This window comes from Onychostruthus taczanowskii, unplaced genomic scaffold (assembly GCF_017590055.1).
Source record: "Onychostruthus taczanowskii isolate IOZ18803 unplaced genomic scaffold, ASM1759005v1 scaffold38, whole genome shotgun sequence".
Lineage (NCBI taxonomy): Eukaryota > Metazoa > Chordata > Aves > Passeriformes > Passeridae > Onychostruthus > Onychostruthus taczanowskii.
Window position 1 is genome coordinate 413534 of NW_024501237.1, and position 23931 is coordinate 437464.

General features: G+C 43.4%; 1 protein-coding gene across 4 annotated transcripts in view; it reads right to left on the reverse strand.

Annotated features, from left to right (window-relative positions):
• Positions 1–680: 680 nt before the first annotated feature.
• Positions 681–23931, reverse strand: part of LOC121339944 (probable E3 ubiquitin-protein ligase HERC3) — a 43431-nt gene continuing 20180 nt past the window's right edge. For 2 of the 4 annotated variants that reach the window (XM_041412223.1, XM_041412222.1), the window contains exons 5-25: positions 23377–23598; positions 21367–21458; positions 20356–20486; positions 19554–19714; positions 18972–19048; positions 18084–18208; positions 17481–17540; positions 15728–15839; positions 14996–15185; positions 13701–13864; positions 13148–13261; positions 11873–11896; positions 11672–11761; positions 10640–10810; positions 9866–10009; positions 8403–8569; positions 7231–7297; positions 6013–6095; positions 3775–3958; positions 2968–3070; positions 681–2506 (exon numbers count right to left, since the gene is read on the reverse strand). In XM_041412223.1, the coding sequence (XP_041268157.1) occupies positions 2298–2506; positions 2968–3070; positions 3775–3958; positions 6013–6095; positions 7231–7297; positions 8403–8569; positions 9866–10009; positions 10640–10810; positions 11672–11761; positions 11873–11896; positions 13148–13261; positions 13701–13864; positions 14996–15185; positions 15728–15839; positions 17481–17540; positions 18084–18208; positions 18972–19048; positions 19554–19714; positions 20356–20486; positions 21367–21458; positions 23377–23598 (2690 nt within the window). In that variant the 3' untranslated portion in view covers positions 681–2297. Of the gene's footprint in view, positions 2507–2967; positions 3071–3774; positions 3959–6012; positions 6096–7230; positions 7298–8402; positions 8570–9865; positions 10010–10639; positions 10811–11669; positions 11762–11872; positions 11897–12637; positions 12787–13147; positions 13262–13700; positions 13865–14995; positions 15186–15727; positions 15840–17480; positions 17541–18083; positions 18209–18971; positions 19049–19553; positions 19715–20355; positions 20487–21366; positions 21459–23376; positions 23599–23931 lie in introns of those variants that run through there. The other 2 variants (XM_041412224.1, XR_005953236.1) reach the window with 2 other exon arrangements.

Below are 23931 nucleotides of genomic sequence, written 5' to 3' on the forward strand. Positions count from 1 at the left end.
GTCCTTTTAAACATAAATGGATTGATTATGTGTATGCTTTGTGTTTTGTATGAAACAAGAAAATACAACTATTCTGACTGCAGGTGTTTGGTGACAGCTTCTGTTCTATGTGGGATGCTGCCAAAGATGGCTCAACTCAAAGTGGCTCATAAAGTCCTCAACAGCCCTGGCCCCTCCTGCCTCCTCCTCCTCAGCTGAACAGGGCTGACACTTGCTACTGGAAAAGAGATATCTGATGTATAAATATAAATGTACACACATTTTGCATTTATGTAATATATAAAACATATACACACTTACCTCTGTAGCGTAATAGGTGTCATCTACAATAACACAACCCACTATATACAAAATACAGACTATATACACTAGATGCAACAGCAGCTAGACCTTACACACTAATACAGGTCACACAGTAATGTGCACACATTTCATTGTATATAAGAGGATATGTGCATACTCCTGTGTCTACATGTGATCCACCCACCTAAACAAATAAATATGTGCAATATATGTGTCTAACCAGACATGCATTCATAGAATGACTGAGGGCTGGTCTTGAGTCCAAGCTCTTCCTTGCAGGACTCCCCTTTGTCTGAGACAGGACAGGGGGAGAGGCAGTCCTGGTGCCTGGAGCAGCCTCTCCTTTGCTCCCCAACATGGAAAGGCAACCACTCCCATCAGAATTAAACATCAAATTTATTGCATAATACTGTACTATGTACACACACATCGAAAATAAACATTTGATATAATTGTATATTTGTCTTCAATGCTGCATTAGAAAGAGGCTGGGGAGCTCTCGATGTAGCCCACAGCTCGTCTTTAAAAAAAAGAAAAATCCAGAAGCCTAAAACCTTTTGTTACGAGGTGCAAAGTTCAATACTGTAAATTGAACATGGTGCATAAATACTATGTCCTAATAACAAGTCAATGTCAAAACCACCCTAGGCTTAAAATGAGATTTACATCAAGATCTGAAAAATGGCAGGGGGGAAGGGAGAAAAATCATTCAAACTTCACTTAATGGGACAGTGAGACTGAGGAAAAGAGGACAAAAGCTCTCCAATCATACAGGATAGATTTAGGTAGAGATTTTTCTACATGTTCAGTCTAATTCGTAGGGATTGTCTTTCAGGCCCCCTGGCAAACAGTTGCCAAGTGAGAGGGCTGTTCTCAAACAGCAAAGCAAGTAAGCCTAACTGCAAAGATCAAACCAATCTCCAGACATGGGATTATGGCTCTCTGGGATCTTCTTTGACCTGACCTGATGAGACTGGAGAGATTGCACACACCTCCCACACCCACACACCCTGCACTCGCACATCCACACACACAGCTCCTCTGGACAAAGGTGGCAGCAGTAAAAGCAGCCACCTCACCTTGTACTGGAGCAGCAGGGCTGTTGGGATGGAAAAAGAAGGCGCCCACCCAGTGAGACTGCAGACTTGCCAGGACAGTAACACAACACAAGGGAGGCATTCAGAGAAACCTGTTGTGATAGGCAGGGTTTGTGCTTCCACAAGCCTGAACACAAACCCCACTCCAGAAGGATTCTGAGGCTTGAGAAGCTTGAAAACAAAATTCAAGACAAGTGAAGAAAAACAAACTAACCTCTGTAAACTACCATATTTTCCATGAGACATCCTGGTGCAAAAAGATGGAACATCACTAATGCATTGCTCTGGGGTCACAAATGACATCCCAGCCCAGTACCATCCTCCAAGGACTGAAGGGCAGAGGAGATATTTCCATTCAAAGCAAGCAAGAACCAGCTTGCATTTAAAAAGGGAGGAAAAAAGGGTGGTGGTGGGGAAATCACAGCTTTTCAAAGAGGAGATCGCTATTTCGTCCTGTTTCCACCATACCCTCAATGCAAGGGACATCCAAGTATTTCAACTGAACTAAAAGAAGAGGTAAGAGTGTGTGTGTGTAAGGGGACAACAAAAACAAACTACCATGAATTGCCAGGAGGGCAGTGATGCAAGTTGGAGGGGAAACAGAAATGCCCACTGAACTGGCTTTGTTCAGTAGATGAAAAAATTCAAAGCAAGAGCCTCTTCCTGCTGAAGCCCCACAAAATGCTGGCAGCATCAGGATGAGACTGCATCATCTGTATTATTATTATTATTTATATTTACCCACCCCCCAAAAAAATAAACAAAAAAAAAAAAAAAAAAAAAAAAAAAAAAAAGAAAAAAAAAAAAAGTAGTTCAGATCTATTCCCTTACAAAAATAAAGCCCAAGGCCATCGTTCTGTCGCTCAGCATCCACGAGTCTGTGCTGGCCCCGCGGGGTCAGGCCAAGCTGAAGCCCTCGTAGTGGTCAATGGCCTGCACGAGGCGGGCGCTGAGGATCTCCTTGCTGCTGTACTTGGGCAGGTCCAGCAGGTTGTAGCAGGTGTGAGCCACGGGCAGGTACTGCTCCCCGCTGGGCGTCGACTGGATGATGATGCGCAGGCTGGACATGCCGTAGATGGGAATGCGGTCGCTGCCCGTCAGGAACACTGCAAAAGGCACAAGGGAGGCCGGGCAGGTGAGGAACCTCCCACCAGGGCTGCACCCACAGGCAAAGCTCAGCCCCACTGCCTGGAGGGGCTGGAGCCCTGACTGGACTCCATGCAGGGCCTGCCTGGCTCCCAGGGGAGCTGCAGCACAGCAAGGCCAGTGCCAGGCACGAACTGGCCTTTATTCTTCCAGCAGTCACAGAATCTGACTGGCTGAGGTGGAAGGGACCTCTGGAGGTCCTTGGGGCCAACCCACTGCTCAAGCAGGGCCACCTAGAGCCAGCTAGGTGGCCAGGAGAGAAGGGAAAAAACCACAATAGAGGGAAGCCCCAGCTCTGACTAGCAGATGTTGTCGTTCATGCTGGATCAGCCAACTCAATGCAAGTTGAGTTGAAGCTCTGCAGCCACTCCCACCCAAGTCTTTCATCCCAGGAGATGCTGCACCACTGCAAGGTACTTACAGAGAAATTTCTTCTTCTTTTCCAAGGGAAATTCATGGAAGGTCTCCCAGAACATTCTCACAGTTGGGTGTGTGGCAGTGTAGTCTCCCTTATAGACAGCGCTCTATTAAAAACCAAAATACCACATTTTCAGCTGGCACTAGAAAGCAAAGACTAAGCAGAACCCAGACCTGATCTTTTCTACTATCTGACATTACACCTATACCTGATAGCTTTGAAAGGGAACACAAGATGGGGGATGGACAATGGCATGGCTCAAAGACGTGGCAAGGGTTCTCCTGGCAATGTGAGGAAGGCAGACATCAGCCTTCTGCTTTTCAGCTAATTACAAGTGTGGAGAGCAATTCTGGAGTGCCTTTTCACAGGCTGAACTCATGAACAGGATCACACACTCTGCACTGTGAGTGACTTGCTGATCTATGTATTTTGAGAGGATACAACCCTTTCTGGGTGTCCAGACTCCCCTTTGAACCCTTGTGTAGATTTTGCCCTTGTGCAGTGGAGTTTTACTACAGGTGAAGACCCTTTGTGTCCTCCCTTTGGCCATAGATTTCATCCCTAAAAAAAGCAAATGGAAGTCCTTCTCTCTGTCCTTCCTCATCCTGAACTTCCTCCCTGAGCTTTATCTGTAGCAGACCAGCACAGTGAGAAACTTTTCACGTGAGTGACAGCAAGGTGTACAAGGAGCATGAAAAAAAAGCATTGTGGCTTATCCCATCTCCTGACACAGAATAATGCCCATCTTATGCAACTGCACAATCCTGGCACCTGTGCAAAATAAAAAATAGTACAAGAGGGAAGCTTTACCTCCTCCAGTTCCTCCCAGTTGTAGTTACTGTTTCCAACTATCATGGCCCTGAGCTCCGTGGGCTGGAAGAGTTCCAGGACCTTCCCACCACACACTTTCAGGAAGCCAGTAGAAAAGGCTGTGTACCACTCTTGGACGGAGAGGTTGAAGATGTAATTTACGTAGGCTTCGACAAACTCTTCCCTAATGCATTGAGAGAAAGCAGGCAGAGGAAAGCACTTTTAATCATATGTCTAAGCAGCAGCACTGCCAAGTTTTCCTGCTTCTGCTTGTGAAGTGTTTTGCAAGTAAGAGTCTCCAGCAGCCTCAACCCAATGCACTCCTCTCACCAAGTCACTGCAACATGGACAGAGTGCTCAGCAGCAAGGGCTACCGTGTGCCTGCTTATTCCCTGGCAGTGGTGGCATGGGAGGGCCCCCAGGGTCTCTGCCACCAGTAAAGCTGAGGAGGTTACAACTGGAAGAAACATTCTGGCCATTTGATGGAGTTCTCACCACATACACTATGCAAAAGCAGCGAGGGATAGGTGAGGAAGTAAAAAGGAAATAAGAAAGCAGATTAACAAAACCGAAAACGTGGACTAAGAAATCATATACCAAAGGGGGAGTTATTTTCCAGTGCACTTGCTTTATTGTCATTTTCCCCATAGTCACCTGAGCATTAGGGAAATTCAAGCTGATTAAGCACTTAACTGTTGCTTAACTCCTCTCTGGCTGTTACGGTCATGAACTCCGCGTCAAGAGCATTTATGAACTCCAAAGGAGAAAGGGAAAATGTAGGCATTTCCTACTCTGAACTTGTCAGTTACAGCAATCCTGTGCATTCCCCCAGTTCCCAATGAACCTTCCTCACACAGGAAGGGCAGTGCCCACAGACACGCACACAACAAACTACTCAGGCCATAGGGTGGCAAATTGGTCCCTGGCCTCTAAATGTAGAGGTGGAGGAAGCCATTAAGCACTGTAAGGTAAATTGACAGTCATGTCTAGACTTGGATTTAGAGGTTAGCTTGAGTTCAGTAGTCCAGTCAGGATAAAGCAATTGAATTTTGGAATGTTAAGCTGGTGGAACTATACACTAGCCTTTCTCCTTAAGGATTTTCTTCCCTTGTTTCCTATCCTGACTTAATAAACAGTTCCAGTAGTTAACCCTGGTGCTCTTCCCAAGTGTTCTCAGCTAACATCTTTGTTCCTTTGTACTAGATGGCACACAGTAAAAAAAAGGCAGGTTTTCTTTTAAATGTATATGCCCAACCTAAAATCCCTAAAGGGTCCTAACACTGGCATTTTTATCTTTCCTTCCCTGTTGCAGGGGTAGATTAAACACTCCTCTGTTTTACCTGAAGTCCATCTTCTCTTTGCAGGGAGATAGAAACCCATGTGGGTTTTGCATGGAGGCAGCTCTTTAGCTGTGTAATTTTGGACAGTAGTAAAGTAGGTAAGAAGTTAGCACAGACAAAACTTTTGCTATAGCAATGGCTTCAGACACATTCAAAACCCTTTTAAATAATCAGATTAATAGGAAATTACTTCATCTCCAGCCTGGCCAGCCAGGTCTTCAGCAATCCTAGTACAAGTCCCTAACCGTGCTGCTGAGTAGTCACTGGATCACAATGTTTTGCCAGCAGAGAAAGAATGTGAACACTGCTTCAAGTAATAAAGGCACTTGTAGAAATCCAATTACAAGATTATGGGAAGAAAATAGTTCAGCAGCTGGACAAAAAAAAAAAAAGGGGGGGGGCAGGAATGGTAGCTGTGCTAGTAATAACTCTGGGATGTTCAGTCAAATGGAAAGGGATCCAAGTACAGCAGCTCCTTCTGGCTGTGATCAGGGATGGGAGTCAGGCTGTGCTCAAAGTTTCCAGCTCCAGAACAAGGAGTACAAACAAGTCTGCCAGGCTCAGTTTTGTTGGTTACATACAGTTTCCCTCTGAGCCATCAGGGGTATTACCCTGGGCCAAAATCATGTCTCAAATGTCTACTTAAAATGAGAAAAACTACTATAGGCCTTTTATAGGGAAGATGTCAATCCAAGTGCATGGTACATTTTCCAAACATTGGCAGAAAGATGATGAAAACTTGATTTTTGTTCAAGTGCCCAGTAACTTTTGAGCAACTGGTCTTAAAGTTTGTTTGCAGTGACTGCTAATTAGCCCCCACATTTCCCTTCAGCCAGAGTTTCTGTGGCACATGACTCCACCACAAGCACAACTCCAACCCCACAGGTGCCCCACTTGCCTGTTGTCCTTCTGCACCAGGATTTTATCTCCATCTTCAATCAGGTTCTTCTGCTCTGTCACACCATAGCTCTCCCTGCAGATCTGTACAAAACCAGGAAATTAATTTTACCAGAAGTATTTTCCAGAGCACGTGCCTATAAGAAAGACAGAGTCCTCTTAAGACTCAGACAGCTGAGGACTAAGGAGGTATGTAAAGGGTGGGCCAGAGCAAATGGTATGTGCAGGAACTTCTGTTCTCTGCTCCAAGTACCCTGTGTGCTTCACCACCCTCCATCACCTACATTTGCTGTTGGACTGCTATTAAGTTGAAATGTGAACTTAGAAACTAATAAAAAATATTTTAGGTACATTTCCTGGGGAAAAAGCCCCAAGAGATTTATAAGTAAAAACTAACTGTTTTTAACTAAGCTCATGAGTTACGGCAATAAAAATTACTCCCTTTTTAACAGAAACTCAGTGGGTTAATTCATCCTTTCTCGCTGGAAGAAAAAATGACACAGACATTTTCCTGCTTTTGCCAGCCTAGGATGGCAGCAGCACAAACCTACACTCTGTACACTAACTGGTTACCTGAAAAGCATGTGAAAGGGTCATAGACAAAAGAGACCTTATGTGTGAAAAAGAATTTGGAGAAGAGTCTCTTTTTTTACTTTAAAGGTATGTTTTTTTTACACAGCCTCCATTACCATCACAATGGCTCCATTGCCTCATCCCAAGTTACAGCTCTGAACTGCAGGAGACACAGTCAGGTGCAGGTCTGACTCACCCCAGAGGTAAATTTGATCTAAGAGAGTTTATGCACGCTCATTCATGCAAAAAGGAAATGGGCATCACTCTCCTTGCTCAGCAAGGTTCTTCACAGTGTGGAGCAGTTTTATGGTACCTTGTTTTTACCCCAGGGCAGGCCTTGGACAGATGGACAAAAAATGATCCAGATGAAGAGGAACCCATCACTCACAACCTGTTAGAGCATCAGGTCTTTGAACAGTGACAAGAAGACTGTTTTGAAAACCACTCAGCTTAATCTACTTACTAGCTCAGTTTTTAGGACCACATACATACAAAAGAAGAAGGGAGTTGACAGCAAAGAACATTTTAAGATTAGCATGGGTATGTGCTACAGGCATTTGGAATCAGCCAGAATACACAGGAAAATATAGATAGGCTTCAACTGTACCATAGTAATCAGAAAGCTGATATGTCAAATGTGTCTTACTGTAAAATTCAAACAGAATGTCTCCTCCACATCTTCCCCAGGGTAATCTAAAAGTTGCTGGAGACTCCTAAACAACAAGTAGGGAAAGAAAAGGAAAAAAAATAATAATCAGAGATTTTAAAAGCCATACCACTAACAGGGAAAACAAACTCAGCAGAAGTAAATAGCATCACACATGTGGGTAATAAGATTGCAATAGAGAGAATGTGAGTCACCTGAAGCAGTAAGAAAGAAATACACCTCAAATAAAGAGATGCTTTGTTAGAAGACGGATAAATACCAGTCCAAAGAAACTATCAATACAGTCTATGACTACCTAGTTCATGGACCACCTTTAATAATCCTGGCTTTGGAACAGAACTACATTCCCAGTTCTGAAGTTCTAATTCTATGTCACCACCACACAAAGGTCTGACGGAATCGAGGCAGAGACAGAGGTGGGCTATATCTGTATGCCCCATCATACAGAAAATACTCTGCTACCCCCCAGAATCCTGCTGCTGTCTTCCTGGCATTTTATCTCATTATTGATAAATACAGCTGTCATTTTGTGTAGATGAATCAGATGGCAACTCAGAAACAGAAATAAGACAGCAGTCAGATGGTGGGATCTTAACTTCTCAGTGTCAGGAGGAACCAGTATCCCTACGCAACTAGGTAAAAAAAATTCAATACACCGCTTGGAAAAAGTCATTATTTCACTCTATTCAACTTCTTCCTGTCATGGGAGCAGGTCAGAGCTGCTCTGGCTCATGGATGGGATGACTCACAGCCCTACACACAACTCCCTGCTTGCTAGTCTGAGCCTGGCTCAAGGAGAAGGGCTGAGGCTGGGATCCGGGATCACACACACAACCACACAGGTCAGGGACAGGCTTCCACTCCTTGCTCTCAAAAGGGGGTGTGGGGCGTGTCCTTTTGGCTGTGTTGGTACCCAGTTTCTGGGGGTCAGGAGGGTGGGAGCCTAAGCAGATTGATCCAATAGCCTGTGGGAGAGAAGTCGTACACAAAATCCACCACCAGCTCATGTGTTTTCACAGTCACACAAATTAGTCAGTCACTCAAAAGGATTAGGAGGTGTTTTATTCATAAGCTTTTATCTAGTTTGGCACTTCCTGTTCTTAGCTGGATGGTCTACCTTCCAGAAAAGCTGCAAATTTTGATTTTCATACCTTCCTTCCGTAGGGGACAGCTCCTTCAAATCCTCTAGGCAGGGCTTCACGTTCAAGAGTTTTTTGTACAGAGCCAAGGGAAAGTGAAGGTCTACCACTGTGAAATTGTAGATTGCAAGACCACATATGATGCCAATCAAGTGAAACCAGTTGTGTTCTACAAAACACTGCAAAACCACACAGAGAAATCCTGATGAGACACACTGTCACTGGTGCAATGCACAGTACCCTTTCCTCCATGCACTAAGAAGCCAGACCCTGCTTTTCCAACTGGGAAAAGTCAGAGAGCTCACCACCAGGTGCCATTTTGGTTGTAAATTTCTTGGTGGCGTGTGGCACAGAAATGAATTTTCAAAAACCATGCTCTATTACTTCTGTAAGCCATGCTCACTGTAGGAACAGCAGCTTTCCACCCTACCTGCCTTTTAGTTCCTTTTTAAACACCTCTGCGTTTAGACACTAATGGTGCTTCAGCGTTTACTGTCTATGTACTGCAAGAAAATGTGTTAACAATCCTCTCCCCATTACCCATCCTATTTTCTATTAAAAGCTTTTGCACCAGCACAGTTCTACCCAGGCAGACACACCAGCAGAGGTGCCAGCACAGGCCTCCTTCTCCTCACCCACTGACTCTCACGCTGCTGTGTCAGCCGCAGGCTGGCTGCCCACGCTCGTTAAATGCTCCCAATACACAACTCCTTTCCAGTGCTCACACCGTCATCACTCCTGGTGCCAAAATACTTGTTTTATAGTACTGACAATAGGAGTGAATGCTCTGTAATACTGTTCACAAGTTACAGGAGGTATCAGGCCGCTTCCTTCCCTGTAACACACCTAGCAGGACAGCCTCACCTTAAGGGAAGACTGACAACCTCATTTCCCACCTTGCTACCTATGGAGGTGAGGAAAAGGACATAAACCACCATCTCCAGCCATCTGACAAATACAGATCTTGCACTCCACACTCTTCTAAAACCAACAACTTTCCACTACAAGCCATGTTCCTTGCTGCTTAAGAGCTTCATCATAAAAAGCATTAAAAACTTTAGATCCTGAAGGCGATAGTGATGCTTGGCTAAGTGGATTGGCTGCAATTATGTGAACAGCAAGGGAGACACAGAACTCTAATGCCATGACCACCTAAACCTCTCATTCTGTAAAACAGCACATGATCATCACATTGATGATAATAAGAGTACTATTACTTGTCACCTGACCCTTAATACAAGTTTTATTATGGCAGAAGAATAAAGAGAGAGAGCCAAGTCTTTAACAGGCACAACCATCACCATTCTACTAAGGCTAATGGACCTATTTACACTAACTGAAAATAGAGTTCACATTGTATCAGGAGTAGAAAATGAGAGGAAGAACATTTCTTTCCCATAGTTTGCCACTAACTTCCTTGTCATTTAAATGCAGTATATTATTCCAACCTGCATGTACCGACGGCAAGGGCTTACCGTGTCTGAAAACCACAGCAGGTTTGACTCTGGGTAGTAAGTGAACATGCCATAGATAGGGTTGAGTAGTTCTTTCAACAACAGGAGGAAAAATTCCTTTGTCACTCCTCCAGCATCAACAGCTTCCTCACCATCAAAGATGACCTGTAGAGAAAGCAGGGACAGTGACAGGGATGCAGAGCTGAGACTGAGTGAATCAGACCTCTCTCTAACTGAGAGCCACACAAAGAAATCTGACCAACATGCCCAAACCCATGGCAACCCACAAGCTCATTTCAGTGCTCTGCCTGCATGGACAGAAAGGGAACAGCGATGGCAAATCAGCTATTTTGACAATGTTTAAATCCTCATGCCAATCACAAATAACCACCTGTTGTCCCAACAACCAAAGCAGCAGCACGACAGCAGCTACTGAAGACAGTGGCAATCTCTCAGAGATTAAACACATCCTATTGTAAACAGTCTGCTCCTGCAGAAGGGCAAAACAGAGATTGCATAACATCACAAAATGCTTCCTCCCCTGGCCCTTGTACACTGAACACACCAGGAGAAGAGAGCAATCCCTGTGCTTGCCTTCTTGTAAACTATCCACTGCCAAAGCACTCCAGGGGTCAGAAGAAAGACTCAATCCTTGCACTGACCAGACCAAATGTTCCTGTGTGCAACACCTATGGAGAAGTTACTGCACACTGGTGAAGAGGTAGTGTGAATGGCTGAAAGGCTATGGAAATGTTTGTTAAATGAGAGAGTGCTAAAGATATGGGGGAAACTTACTTTGAGAGGTTTTTTCAAGTCAATGTCTGAATGGATGCTCAACTCCCTTAAAGCATCACCAACTAAGTTACTCCTGCGAACATGAAGTACCAGGAAAGGGCTTCTGGCCAGCAGAGGCTCCAGGGTGAGAAGCATGAAGACATTCTGCAAATTTGCACCATTTATTGCAACCTGCAAATAAAAAGAGAAGTTAAAAGCAGCCTATGCCTAAGCCTTTTTTTCTTCCTATGAAAGGAAAACAGTTAACTACATGCCTCGTGTTCCTTTCTGCCTCTTTGGTTTCTCCAGGGTTCAAGAATCCCATGCTCCCTCTGTACAGTGTGTGTGTGCCTGCATGTCTTGCCAGTGCCCAAAGCTGTGCCCATCTCAGGAGGGACCTGTGTGAGCAGTGCCTGGCACTGGGGCATTTCCACTGGCACAGAGGCCAGCTGCCCCTGTCACAGCCTGGCTGTGAGCTGGCTTGGCTGACACCTACAGGGTGCTGGAGCTGCACACCTGCTGTCAGCACCCTCCTGGAGGGCCCGGGGCTGCACTGCACCTGGGTGGGTGGGCTGCTGGCAACAGCTGCTGCCTGCACCCACAAACAGCATCAGCAGCTGGTCTACAACACTCACCTCACTGTTAGAAGGAACAACCACTCCTGCAGCAGGCAGAAATGCCAAAACAAGTGTTCACTTACCCAGACTTTTGTCTGCTTATCCAGTCTTACAGCTCCTCACCTTACTCCTTATCCTTGGATTATCATAAATATATAACTACCCCTTCCCTGTACAGTTTAAATTTCCACCATGTGTACATCTGCCAGTCCTGATGTTGCCAGACAAACATTTTGAAGGGGAAGACACCAAGCACTGCCTCTGCAGTATCCAGGGCAAAGAGATTGCTACACTCCAGCTTCACTGCTCTCCCATACCATGGAAACAATCAAGTGTTGCACACCAGCTCGCAGTTAACACCCTTTCCATGCAGGCACCATTGCAAAAAGCAGAGAAACAGAAACATGTCAGGAAAACTGGGAGAGAGAATAATTACCTGCATCTGTAATTCTGCATCTGTCTGTAACATCTTGGTCTTAGCCTGAGCATCAAAGATGAAAGGGTAAGAGCAGAGAGTCACAGTGTCCTGCAAGAAAGACAGGCAAGATTTGTTCCTATCCACAGCTTCCAAAGCACTTCTTTAAATAGGAACAATATAGTAATTTAAATAAGAACAATCTTTAAACAATTTTCTTACCTGCATGATGGACGGCCTTACTTTCTGTGAAAGAAAAAGAGAAGTATGAAAATCTTTTACTCTTTCAATTTAGTGTCTCATGGTTTTTTTGGATGGACTAGTCCAAAGTTGACCCAAAGTAAATTTTCCTCCTTTGGGACCAACAACCCATTTTTCTTCCTCTTAAAGAAAAGCATGGGAACTTCCTTCTCAAGAAAATGCACAAGTCTCATTCAAAACATGAACATCAAACATTACTAAGAGGACTGACTGGCACAGAATCCTGTGTTGGTCTGCCATGGGTGAAACTTGCTCTTATGAAGAGTAACAAGTGCAGAAACCATATGAAACAACAGGAGAGACCATAAGGCCACTACATGGTGATACAAGAACACCCCTGCAATACAAATTACTCATCATTAGCCATATTGATACATTTTTAACTATCCCTTACATAAATTTAAGCCAGTACTTCATTGTTATGCTCACTAAAGGTAAGCACAGCAGCACTATTTCAATGATGGAAAGTAAAGGATGGGGGCACAGCACACAAACACTTACAAAGCCCATAAAACACACACAAAAGTTATCACTACAGTCAGGTTTTACTCTTGCAGCATCCCTCGGCAGATGATTTTTGCTGGTTTTTTTACACTTGAGATTCCTTTCCTTGCTATGATTAAATAATCTCACTGGGTTCCCACTCAGCATATTCCAGCCCTCAGTTTAGTTATCTCCTTTCTTACAGATGGGAAAGTGAGACATAAAAGAGGTGAAGGGTCTTACCCAAGATCACCCAGCAGGTTACTGGAAGAGCCAGGAACAGAACCCACATCTCCTGAGGCTTGGTTCAGTCCCCTAGCCAGAACGCCACACTGCCTCCTCTTACAGAGCAACATTTTAACATCACTGGCTACATTATTCACAATACCTGCCTAAACAGCAGAAGTAAAGGGCAAAAATTATCATTTTAGAATACAGGACTTGGCTCCTGAGGTCTCGATTACATTAAAAGGATCCAGTGACTGAATTAATCACCTAGTGCAAAGACTGAATGGAATTCACATTAACAATCACAGAGACTGTTGCAAGCTTTGGTTAAATATTGCTAGCTCCAACTCTTTTGACAGCCTTTTTAAGTCAATTTTGTAAAGCACTCAGATCTGAGATAGTTAACATACAGAAGCTCCTGTACTGAATACATTATGCTCTGATTAAGGATATTGGAAATACAGGTCTACAGCCAGAGACACAAACATGGACAGCTATTTCATGACTATACATAAAACCTCTTACCATTCCAGCCTGGTGCAAAAACCACATGAGATAATCCTCCTGAATGTCCACTAAGCTGGAAATCTCAGGGATATAAAACTTATCATATTCCACGTGTTTAACCTTCTGATTCACCTAGTGAAGAGAACAGATGGAAATATTTGACATATTTCAACATATTTTCAGGTTTGCTTTCATAAATTCAGTTATAGCAGCTTGTAACAAAAGGACCCAGAATGCTCTACAAACAATACACAATCTCTTCTATTCTGGCACAAACCACAAAGAATCAAATAGAACCTCTTCATAACTTATTTTAGCTCCCTCTCCTCCTCACCCCAACCACCCTGCAACAACACAGTGACAGCAGAGATCATCAAGGGACAGGTGTCTGTGATGCCATTCTTTTGGGTAACTTTATTTCAAGCTTTGAGACAGGACTAAAGAATCTTCAAGAACCTTGGACTTAGGAAAACCACTAACATCTTTCCCACGTTGTGACTTGCCACGACTGGCCAAGGGTAGACAGGACTGAATCATCTTGAGCCAACACATACCCAGGCTTTCCTCTCACCTTGTGGAGTTTCTCCAGAAGCCTGAGAGCAGCTGTAATGTAGCTGCTGAACAGGACTGGGATCAGCAGCGTCTTCCTTCCACTGAGGAGGTAAACCACCGCACCTTTATAGAGGTCCACAAGCCTGAGGAAGTATCTTGGGCACACCTGAGACCACCAGTTATCTGGAAAGCAGAGGACATCAATATAAACCTCAATCAAAAGGCCAGAATATCCCCTAAATAAGGGGTTACAACTGAAAAAAAGGGGAATACATCTGAAGACTCTCAAAAAGCTTCCCTATTCCTGCCCAAGCTGTAGGAACAGGAAAGCAAGGCAGTCATCGAAATACCAGAAACTGAAAAGCTTCTCCCTTCCCACTCCCTTCCAGCCACACCAGTCATTACCCAGCCCAAACCCTGATCAGGGTGAGAGACTGAATTTGAAGTTTTTCAGTCTTTAATTCAAGGCACAGTTTCAAGTATCTGGCATTCAGTCTAGCATTCAGGATACTGTGATCTTGTGGGCAAACATCTGTCTCGCAGGAGTGACAAGCAAAGAGCAGCCTGGGCAATTCTCTGCAGCTCCACATACTTTTCTAGCAGGGGTCAGAGTGTGTCTCCTGGCACATCTGCACTAAAGGATTAACTCCCCCTCTTTGGAGGGCCTGATTTCTTTCTTGCCAAGGACAGGGAGCCCTTACTTGCCCCTGAAGGGACCCTGACTATTATCTTCTCTCCCAGAGCCAGTCACTTGCAAAGTAAAAGCTGGAGCCTAGGATTCTCTTCTGGAGATCTGAATGCATCACATGACATTTTACATGATAATATCAGGTTCAGTACAAGACAGCCTTAAGAAACAGAGTAAGATAACAAGAACAGTAGTAGCTTAACACATGTGAGTAACATCATTAAGCAGCATATGTTCTGTCCAGTTTAAAATAAGCTCAGAGGAAAAGATATTAGAAATTAAAAGACTCAGAAGTGGGAGAAGAGTTTAAGTGCTCAGCTTAGTCACAGACCAAGGTTTGTCTGCATCTTGTAGAGGACAAAATAATTTTATATTTTGTATTTTTTTTTTTACCTTATACAGAAACAATAATCTAAAGTGATCAAGAGCTGATCAAATTTAAGAGAATAGGATAGCTTAATCTTCATGATATACAAAATCTATGTTTCTGTAGAGAAATGCAAATTTATCTGGAACAGAGTCTCTGAATGTGGGTAGATAAGGTAAATTAGATTAACCTCCCTAGCCAGTGTTCTTTGAAATTATATTTTACTTCTAAATTAAAACAATTTTTAAATGACACTTACCAAGCACTTTGCTGGGGTTGGTATCCAGGCGCAAAATAGCCATTGCTAGAGGAAGGGTCAGAGAGATGTAATACTTGGAGTCTTGGAATGGTGGGAATTCTGGGAGAATCAGATAGATCCTCATTGCCTCAACATCTGGTGGAGAGCTGGACAGCTGAGGAATCAAAAAGCTTTCAAAGCTCTTCAGTATCTAGAGAGAAAACAAAACAAAAAAGACAACTTATCCTGGGGGATGGAGCACCTACAATGCAGACAATGCTTAAGGGATGATAAAATGGTAAAAGCCTGTTTTAAAAGTCAAAACCAGAGTGAAAAAATCCAAAGCTATAAATATTATAGCTAAAAGTGACAAGGGGAACATGTATGTTTTTATCCCACAGCTCTGCACTTGTGAAAGAAATTCTCTGAGTTAGAATAAGTTATACAACCATAAAGTACTCAACTCCTTACAGACACACAATAATTACAAATAAAACATACACAGAGTTTATTTCAGGAGACATTCAAGTATTAAATGCCATGAGATAAAACTTGTTTTTAAATAAAAGCCTTGGAGACACATTCTGAGGAGATCAAAATCAGCCCAGGTCAAAGGAGAAGTACCATTAAGTGTCTGGATTTCAGATTTGCAATACAACCTTGCCCAGCAATGCTGCTGGTACTTGCATACAAGAGAGAGAGACAAAGCCCTAATTTTCCCCTCTGAATATCCAAATCTCAAAAGTGCAATACCTGCTCTAGGAGAATGGAGTGCTGAGAGTTCATCAGCTTCTCAAACAGCACTCTCGTGGAGTTCAGATCAATCCCTGGGATCTTTGGACTGGTTTTAAAATGTTCATCGATTCTTTAAAAAAGAAATCACAGACAGGCATAAGGTTAAGGAAGAGACCCCATTACCTGTGTATTGACATGACCTGAGAGCAAGCAATAGAGAAATGACCACTAGAAAATTTCTAAGACTAGAAACAAAGACTCTCCCTTCCAAATTCCTCTGGACCTCGGTTAGGGCTGGGATTCTTGCAGAGAAACTCTTCATTGAACTCTCTGGTCCCCAGGACTCCTTCACTGACTTAAGAGCACTGTATTAGACACCCTGAAGGGGAAGGCAGCTCTTAAAGACAGGATGCATTTGTCAGTTTGACGGTGTGGCTGTAACCACATGAGGAGCTAAACACGGCCTGCTGCGGTAGAATGGTTATTCCCAAAACAGCACAGGCTCCAGGCTGGAAACAGCTCCCAGAGACATACTGTGGTACAGAGCACCTGGGGCTGCGCTCTGCAAAGATAGTGCTGGCTGTGCTCAGGCACACAGCCATGGAAAAGCTGCTCCCCCATCTAATCCTGTAAGGCAAACAGGCCTACATGGCCTTAGGACACGGGAGGGATGCACCGGAGTATTTCTGTCAAGTGCACCTTGACATGAGACTTCATGTGTAAAGGTACATAGTTAAATACAGCCTCATTTAAGCCTTCAGAATTTAACATTCATTTGGCTGAAGATTTTCTGTAGAAGTCCTGCACCAGCCAAGACACCACTGAAGTGAAAGAACAACTGTATTTGGCTGATGAAGCCATAAACTCCACTCATTTCCACATTCAAAGGAGATGTGAGGTTATTTAAAGTGACTCAGCAACTTGGATACCTCAACAAGGCTTTTAAACCAACATGACACAACTCTCCTGATGCAATAACATGTCACAATGCTAGAGAAGAAACCACTGGACAACCAGAAAAACACAAGAATAATTAACAAACTATCTTCAAGTTGCTCTTGGAATGTATTACGCAAAGATTACTCAGAGTAAGTAAGTTTTTCTTCACCCAGTTACAGGTCATTTACTCACCACATCACCAGAAAAATTTCTCCTCCTCCTCATCTTATGCTGTTACCTCCTCAACATTTACAGACACAACCAACACAAGCCTTCCCAACCCACAGCCTTTGACTCAGCTATGTGTCTTACAACCTTGTCACCACCTATTGTGAGTTACACACCGTTTGAAATTCCTCCTTTTGCAAGCAGGGCCACAAAACTTTCCATGTGTGATGTCACCTAAAAGGAAAGCACTTCCTTGCTGCCCCTGATGTATTTTCAAGAGCAGCCTGTATGGAAGTATACTTTCACATGGACCAGCTAGGTCACCTGGGTAAAAGACTATTCTGATACCTGGCATCCGTAATTTCCCTTAATGTCCTATTCCTATCCCTCTCTTTAAAGCCATTGGAATCTGTTTCATAAGGAAGAACAACAGTTGTGGCAACTCCAAGAAATCTGTGCCACTTACAGTACACTCACCATGCACTGTCTTAGACCATTTCCCTTCCTTACCCAGCTCTGACCACCCCACCCCTTTAAGGAACATCCTCTGCCCTCGTCTCCCGCCTGATCAAAAAAATCAAATCCCACTGCAGAAGTAAGTGAAGCAAAGGGATTCCAGTCTGCATCAAGGGAAAGCCATACATGGCTGGAAATGAAAACTTACTTCTTCTCCAAGAAGCTTCCATTCCAGCAGGCAGCTGAGGACAGTATCTGAACAACATTACTGATTGCAGCAGGAAGAGAAAAGAAAACAGAGATACAGGTTATGAATCGATGCCTCAGTAAATGTCTTCATTTCTCTTCCCTTCCTTTCATGGGAAACAATGTCAGGATAACCCCTTTAGAGGCACAGAGGGCAAGACTTCATTCAGGATCATGTAAGGTCCCTCTTTGAAAGGAGGAATTAGTGTCTCCTTTCCACCAAATTCTGCCCTTTTCGTGGCAGGCACACTGGGGAAAGAACTTAAATAAGTCTGCTCACAAGTTCTTGTTGCTTTCCATGAATTTTAAGCACACAGTGCAGGACAACTTTAAAATCAAGTTCCCACCCACCATCTGCAATGCTGAGGCAGCCTCAAATTCCTCTGTTTTTTCTCAGAATCTCTCACCTGGCAGCCTTGTGACTGGCAACTCCTCCCCTTGGAAACAACCAAGAACCACACTTGAAAAGGTTCCTAAATTTCAAGTGAAAGCATGGCACGGAAGCCAACAAAATTATTTCAATAGAACTTTCAACAAAAGGCTTGTCCAGTGCCACAATACCTACTTGACAGAATTAGAACTGTTCTTTTCTAAAAGCTTTTGCCTCCAGACATCTATAGTTTCATCATTTATTAAACAGGTGTAACGTGTTTCATTTATGGTCCGGAAATCATCAGCAGGCAAGGAATTCTGTGAGAAGATACAGATTTCAGCAAAGACAAGGCTTGTAAAACAATTCCTTCCTATCCATAATCTCTGTTTTAATAAATAACTGATAGCTTCCTTAGTGTGGTCTCTGAAAAGGTTTGGTTAGAAGTTTTGTGGCATTACTAAGAAGTCCAAAAGGGAAGGTATGAAAAAGTTTCAGGGAAAAAAGGATCCTCAGATATATTTTAAAAAGAGGAAAACAAACAAAATATCATTTTCTAGATGTACCAAAGCCCTCGTAAATACAGTCATATGGACCTACAGGCTTAGTAAAATTATTTTAGACCTATTTCCATGCCTGAAAAGTTTATCCCAAACACTTCTTGAAAGAAAAAGGAAGACAGAAGTGGGAAAACCAATTTAGCATTCAGCCCTCCATCCAGCACTGACTAACAAAATCCCATTGCATGTGGCTGATGGCCCTACACACCAACCATGAAGCAGCCAGTGCCACAGGTGGAAAGCAGGCCCCTGCTTCCAATCTGCAAAGACTGGATTCTCCTCCCTGTTGATTAAACTGGAATCAGTGTCTTCCCAATGGCTTTGATGTGCCTCTAAAGAAAGGCAACTTTCAGCCACTGAAGCTGGAAATCCATGTAACAACTGTCAGGGCTGGTAAGGTTTGTAATGCAGAATGGAATGCAAAGCAATACTTCCATTCAGAAGATTTTAGCAAAAACAAAAGCTGTGTCGTGAATGCTGGGACAGGGGAGAAGACTTGTAAAGATACTTCCATTCGGTTTACCTCGTATTTGGAGCAAAGCACAAAAGTTTGGTCTCCTCCAGAGAAGATATGTTTAACAATGTGGTATTTACAGGCATCTGTTTGAGAAAGACACAGCTGTGTTAGAGGCTGATGAATGCAAGACACTACTTATACTTTCTCCCCTCCCATTTGCACTGCCAGTACAACTACAAGGAGCACCTGGGTCCTTTGAAGGCCCTGCTGAAATCAGCTGGAACTCAAGCACTGTAGCACTTTCATAAGAGGTACACAGGAGGGGAAAGTTGTCATTTTTAAACTGCAATAGGGGCTTTAAAGAGAGAACAAAGTGTTTGGAACAGTATTAGTAAAGTATCAGTACAATTTCATGAAGCCACAAGTTGGCCAGATGCTGAAGTCTGCCATAAAGAGAAAGGGAGATAGCACACATTAACAGAGAGAGCAAAAGGTCACCCAGAAATTACCACAGTGCATTTGGGACAATAGGATGGGTTTCTTTTGGTATTCCAGAGATTTCACAGAGCAATGTTAACATGTCTTTAGACAGCCATGGATGAAATTGTTTATGTCCATCTGCCATTTCAAATCGAGCACAGTACATACCAGGTTTCCCTGAGAGTTGCCCATTGTGAGCTGCCCAGTGACCCTTGACAGGAGAGGGGCACTTCACATTGCAAGTGTGCCCTGTTCCCAGCTGGCCTCTTGTTCCACAGCCAAATGCATAGATCATTCCTGAAGAAGGCACAAAGGCTAAAGTGTGATGTCTGTAAAAGATGGGTACAGAGTTTGGGCCTTGTTTAACAATAAATTCAAAATAAAACAAAGACCAAAACCAAGGGGGAAAAAAAACCCCAACAACCAAACCAAACGCAACCTAGAACTTAGTCTCACTTCTCCTAGGCCAGAAGCTGGTGCCAAGCAGCACCTTTACGTGGGCACCAATGCTCAGTTTTTGCCACCTGATGGCACCAGTTTGTGGGATGGAGCCCTTTAGGTGGAAGGGACAAAGAGCAGCTTGTGCAGACACGCAGCTGGTATCAGGCTCACAGGATCAGCTTAGTCATTTGCTAAGCCTGTACGAATGTACAAACACACAGCACCAATGCTGCTAACTCACTTTTCATTAGAGAGGCTGGAAACTTGTGACCAAAGGGGCTTCTGCTCTTAAGTCTTGCTGAATTATTAAGTTGGCAAGGCGTCTCTTACAGGTTAGAGTGCAGGGTACAACCCCAATTAAAAAACCATCTCATTTAGAGGGTCTGAAAATTCTCATGGAAAGTAAGATATAAATCATTAAGCTTTGATACATAGAATGCAGAAGCAGGACTATTTCCCCCTACTTGCATGATTCAGTACAGCATTAACCTCCACCAAAGAAAAGCTTCTGACTGCACACAGGACTCACCTGCCACAAGCAATCTGGGATACTTCACTGCCCATGAGCTCAAGAACTCTTCGGGGGTTCACCTCATCGTTCATGGAGTCGTGGCCCAGCTGCCCGCAGGAACCTGCACCGAAGGTGAACACCCCTCCACTCTGTTAGCAAACCAAACAGCAGAGTCTCCATTTAGGGACCCATAACCCAGCAGGATCTCTCTGACTACAGTTTCAGCATGAGCCCAAAGCTTAGGCAGAGACTGACGGCGATTTTCAAAAGATTCAGAAAAGAAACTTGGGTTCTGCTAATGCAGCTTTCAAACAAGCTACCTTGCCACCCTTCAGAAACTAACAGAATTACCTTCAGATTATCTCTACACTAGACAAGCTCCTACAGAACTGGTTTTCTACAATGCTATTTTTCCCAACAGGAAACCCAAACTCAGTTGTTTAATTCATTTTACAGAGGAAAACACTCCAAAACAGGCTCCAAAACAGGAAGCAACACTTACAAAGTGGCAGAGCCAAGGCAAGAACTGAGCTGCTCTCTTTCAAACCCTAGCCCTGTCCTCTGACCACTAAATTATACACCACTTGGAAGCAGCAGGTTTGGAACTGAAAACCTCTTGTAAATGTTGTGACTACTAATGTTAAATTTAAACACTCATTCATTTTAGCTTCCATCTTATTCTGATGCACAGTACTACTCTACTTTCCAACAAAATGCTATTTTCACCCCTTTGGATGTGTGTGTTAATTTTTTTTCCTCACAAAGCTATTATTTTTAAGTTATTCACCTGAGTTTTGCTATTTGCTGCCATGGATTATTAACATCCTCATCTTGAAACCAGCAAAGGATCATGTTGGGAATGAATTTTGGAATAAATAATTAGGCAATACTTTCCACTTAGTTTCTTTTACTGGGGTCAGAAGGAATACAGAAAGTCCATCTGTGTTTTTCTACCCCTACACAGAAAACTACTGTGACACCATCAGGCAGGTGAGACAGTGGCCAGGGTTCCTGGGTCAGCATCTCTACCTTTGTCAGGACTGCTGTGTGCTCCTCTCCACAGCTGATGTAAACCACCTTCTGAGAGCGCAACAGCTTCACGTGACACGGCGACTCTCGGTCTGCAATGAAGCCAAAGGAAATAAAGCAGCTGGTCCATAAATACACACCTGCACGTCCAAGAAAAGCACTGCCACTCTGATTTTCAGATGTGGTCCATGAGCACAAGGGAAACTTTAACAACTGTGGAGAAAAAGGCCCCACATGGCCTTGAGTACTTCACTGCTGCTTTTCCCCTCGAATTCTTAAAAGGCTTGACTGACTCAAACAAAGTCGTCCAGAGCAAGAGTGCACACGTTGATTATCTTGCATGAATTCAACATGCACTTCTGTTTGGAGATATGGTGAGTGCAGCCTACATACACCCACCTTCAGCTTCATGCTCCATTTCAGACTCCTCAGGGATGACTGCAAATATTTGTTTCCAAAACCTTACTTAGACCTTTTCCATACAGAACAACCCTGACATGTGGGAGACACTTCTGCAAGACACATGGTAAGCTGAATCCCAATGTGTATTTAAATACTCAGCTTTTCTTCTCTTGTCATCCTTTAAGCAGGAGATCCTCCTACTTGCAAAGGTTAATCACTACCAACCATTAAGTGATGCTTTTCTCCTTCACTCTGCCACCCCTAATCATTTAAAGTCTGTCTCTCAGGGATGAATAAAATAAAAATAAAAGCTAAGCACTTCAAGGAGCAGTAGGCACCCCAAAACAATTAGATATTAAGGGGAGCAGTTGCTTATTCCATACCAACAAAAGTCAGGTTCCTCCCTATAGAAGTTGCCCATTTCTTAAGATTCTAACAGTCACATTTCCATGAGTTTAGAATTGAGAGCATATTTTTGATTTACTTTTTTCTGTATTTTAGCACTCTGATCTTTCTTTCCACAGGAATGACACTTCCCTGTACAGCATAATTTTTAATAATAACAGTGCTGCAGAATACCCATGTTTGCAGACCTTGCTGTTCATGTTTGACAAGTATAATTCACACTGTCTTATCATGATTCACTTACCATAAATACCACATATTTACTACAATGCCAAGCACTGAGGGGGAAGCACAATATGATCCCCGGCCAGCACCATCCCACAGGCTGAAGCCTGTTCTGTTCATTTAAGATTAGCCCCATGTCAGTGTAAGCATCCCATATGTAAATAGCAGCTTTGTTTTAATTAGAAGCATTTATCTGCCAATCTACGTGGAAAGGACACTGCTGCTCTCCTATTAGATCAGCCCTACTTTACAGACAGTACAAGGTATCTAGGTGCATGCTAGGTATCACATCTACACTCAAAAACTTGCCTAGATAGTTAAATCTGCTCAGGAATTATGCAGAAACCAATAAGGAGGTTGATTTGAAGCTCCAAAGAAAACCTTCCATTCACCTGTTTTATTCCAAAAAGTTAAGAGTGTGTGAACAACAAGCAGAAGAGATCTGGGCTTTTCAGACTAGCACCTGAGAAAACTACCACTGGCCCTATGTGTCTGGTAAACTGTGCAATAAATAAACTAGACAACATTTTACAGTACTGAGATATTCAGTGTTGCCATCATTTTGAACCATACAGCTGCTCACCAATCAAAATCATGTGGGGAAATGAGGAGATGGGTTCAGCCTGCTGTTCTGCAGGGAACGCCTTTCCTCCAACAAATTTCAAACAAAATATTTTTGAGAAGAGGGAGGAAGAATATGAGCACTTTCTTTGATATTTGCATGTTGGCATTCATACTTGAAAGACCTCTCTTTTTAACCCTCCTCACTTAAATTAACACCCACAAGGAGAAAAAACCATGTTTCTGTTTCTACTAAGTATGAAAAGCCTGCAGAGACAGAGACTTTCTCTGCCATTTGTCCTAGGAGGGGCTGCTGAGTGTTACAGGCCCACTCAGTAAAAATACACTGCCAATGCAACAAGAGACACCAGGCAAAGGACTCTGTCCTTCTTTCACCTAGGAGCATAATTTCCATACCTCGTTCATCACTTAGTCCCAGCTGTCCTGAGCTGTTCTTCCCCCAGCCAAACACAGCTCCTGAGAGAGAAAGGGCAAAACTGTGGGCTCCACCTGCAGCAACCTGAGCCAAAGGGATCCCATCTAGAGACTTGACACGCTGTGGACTGGCTTGGGAGGGACATTCTTTGCCCAAGCCCAGCTGACCGTAGCTGTTCTGCCCCCACGTGAAGAACTGGCCATCTGAAACAAGAATGAGAATGGTGGGTGAAAGTTAGCCAAGAGAAAAGCAAGTCTGCCAAAATTAAAAATAAACAGTCCTGGAGGCTTTGCTCCCACCCAAGCCTCATGATGAAAAGAAAAAAAAGCAAAATCAAGAGAGACATTCTTTGCTAAAAAAAAAGCATGGCCTGAAGCCACCAGGCAAATGAACACACAAGCAACTAATTGCAAAATACAAAATACAACTGCTGTAACAAACAGTGCAACAAAAACAGTCCTGATTTCAGATAAAAGAGTAACAGCCAAGGAAAATTTCAACACAAAGAAATTAATTACACACATTTTTCTAAATCA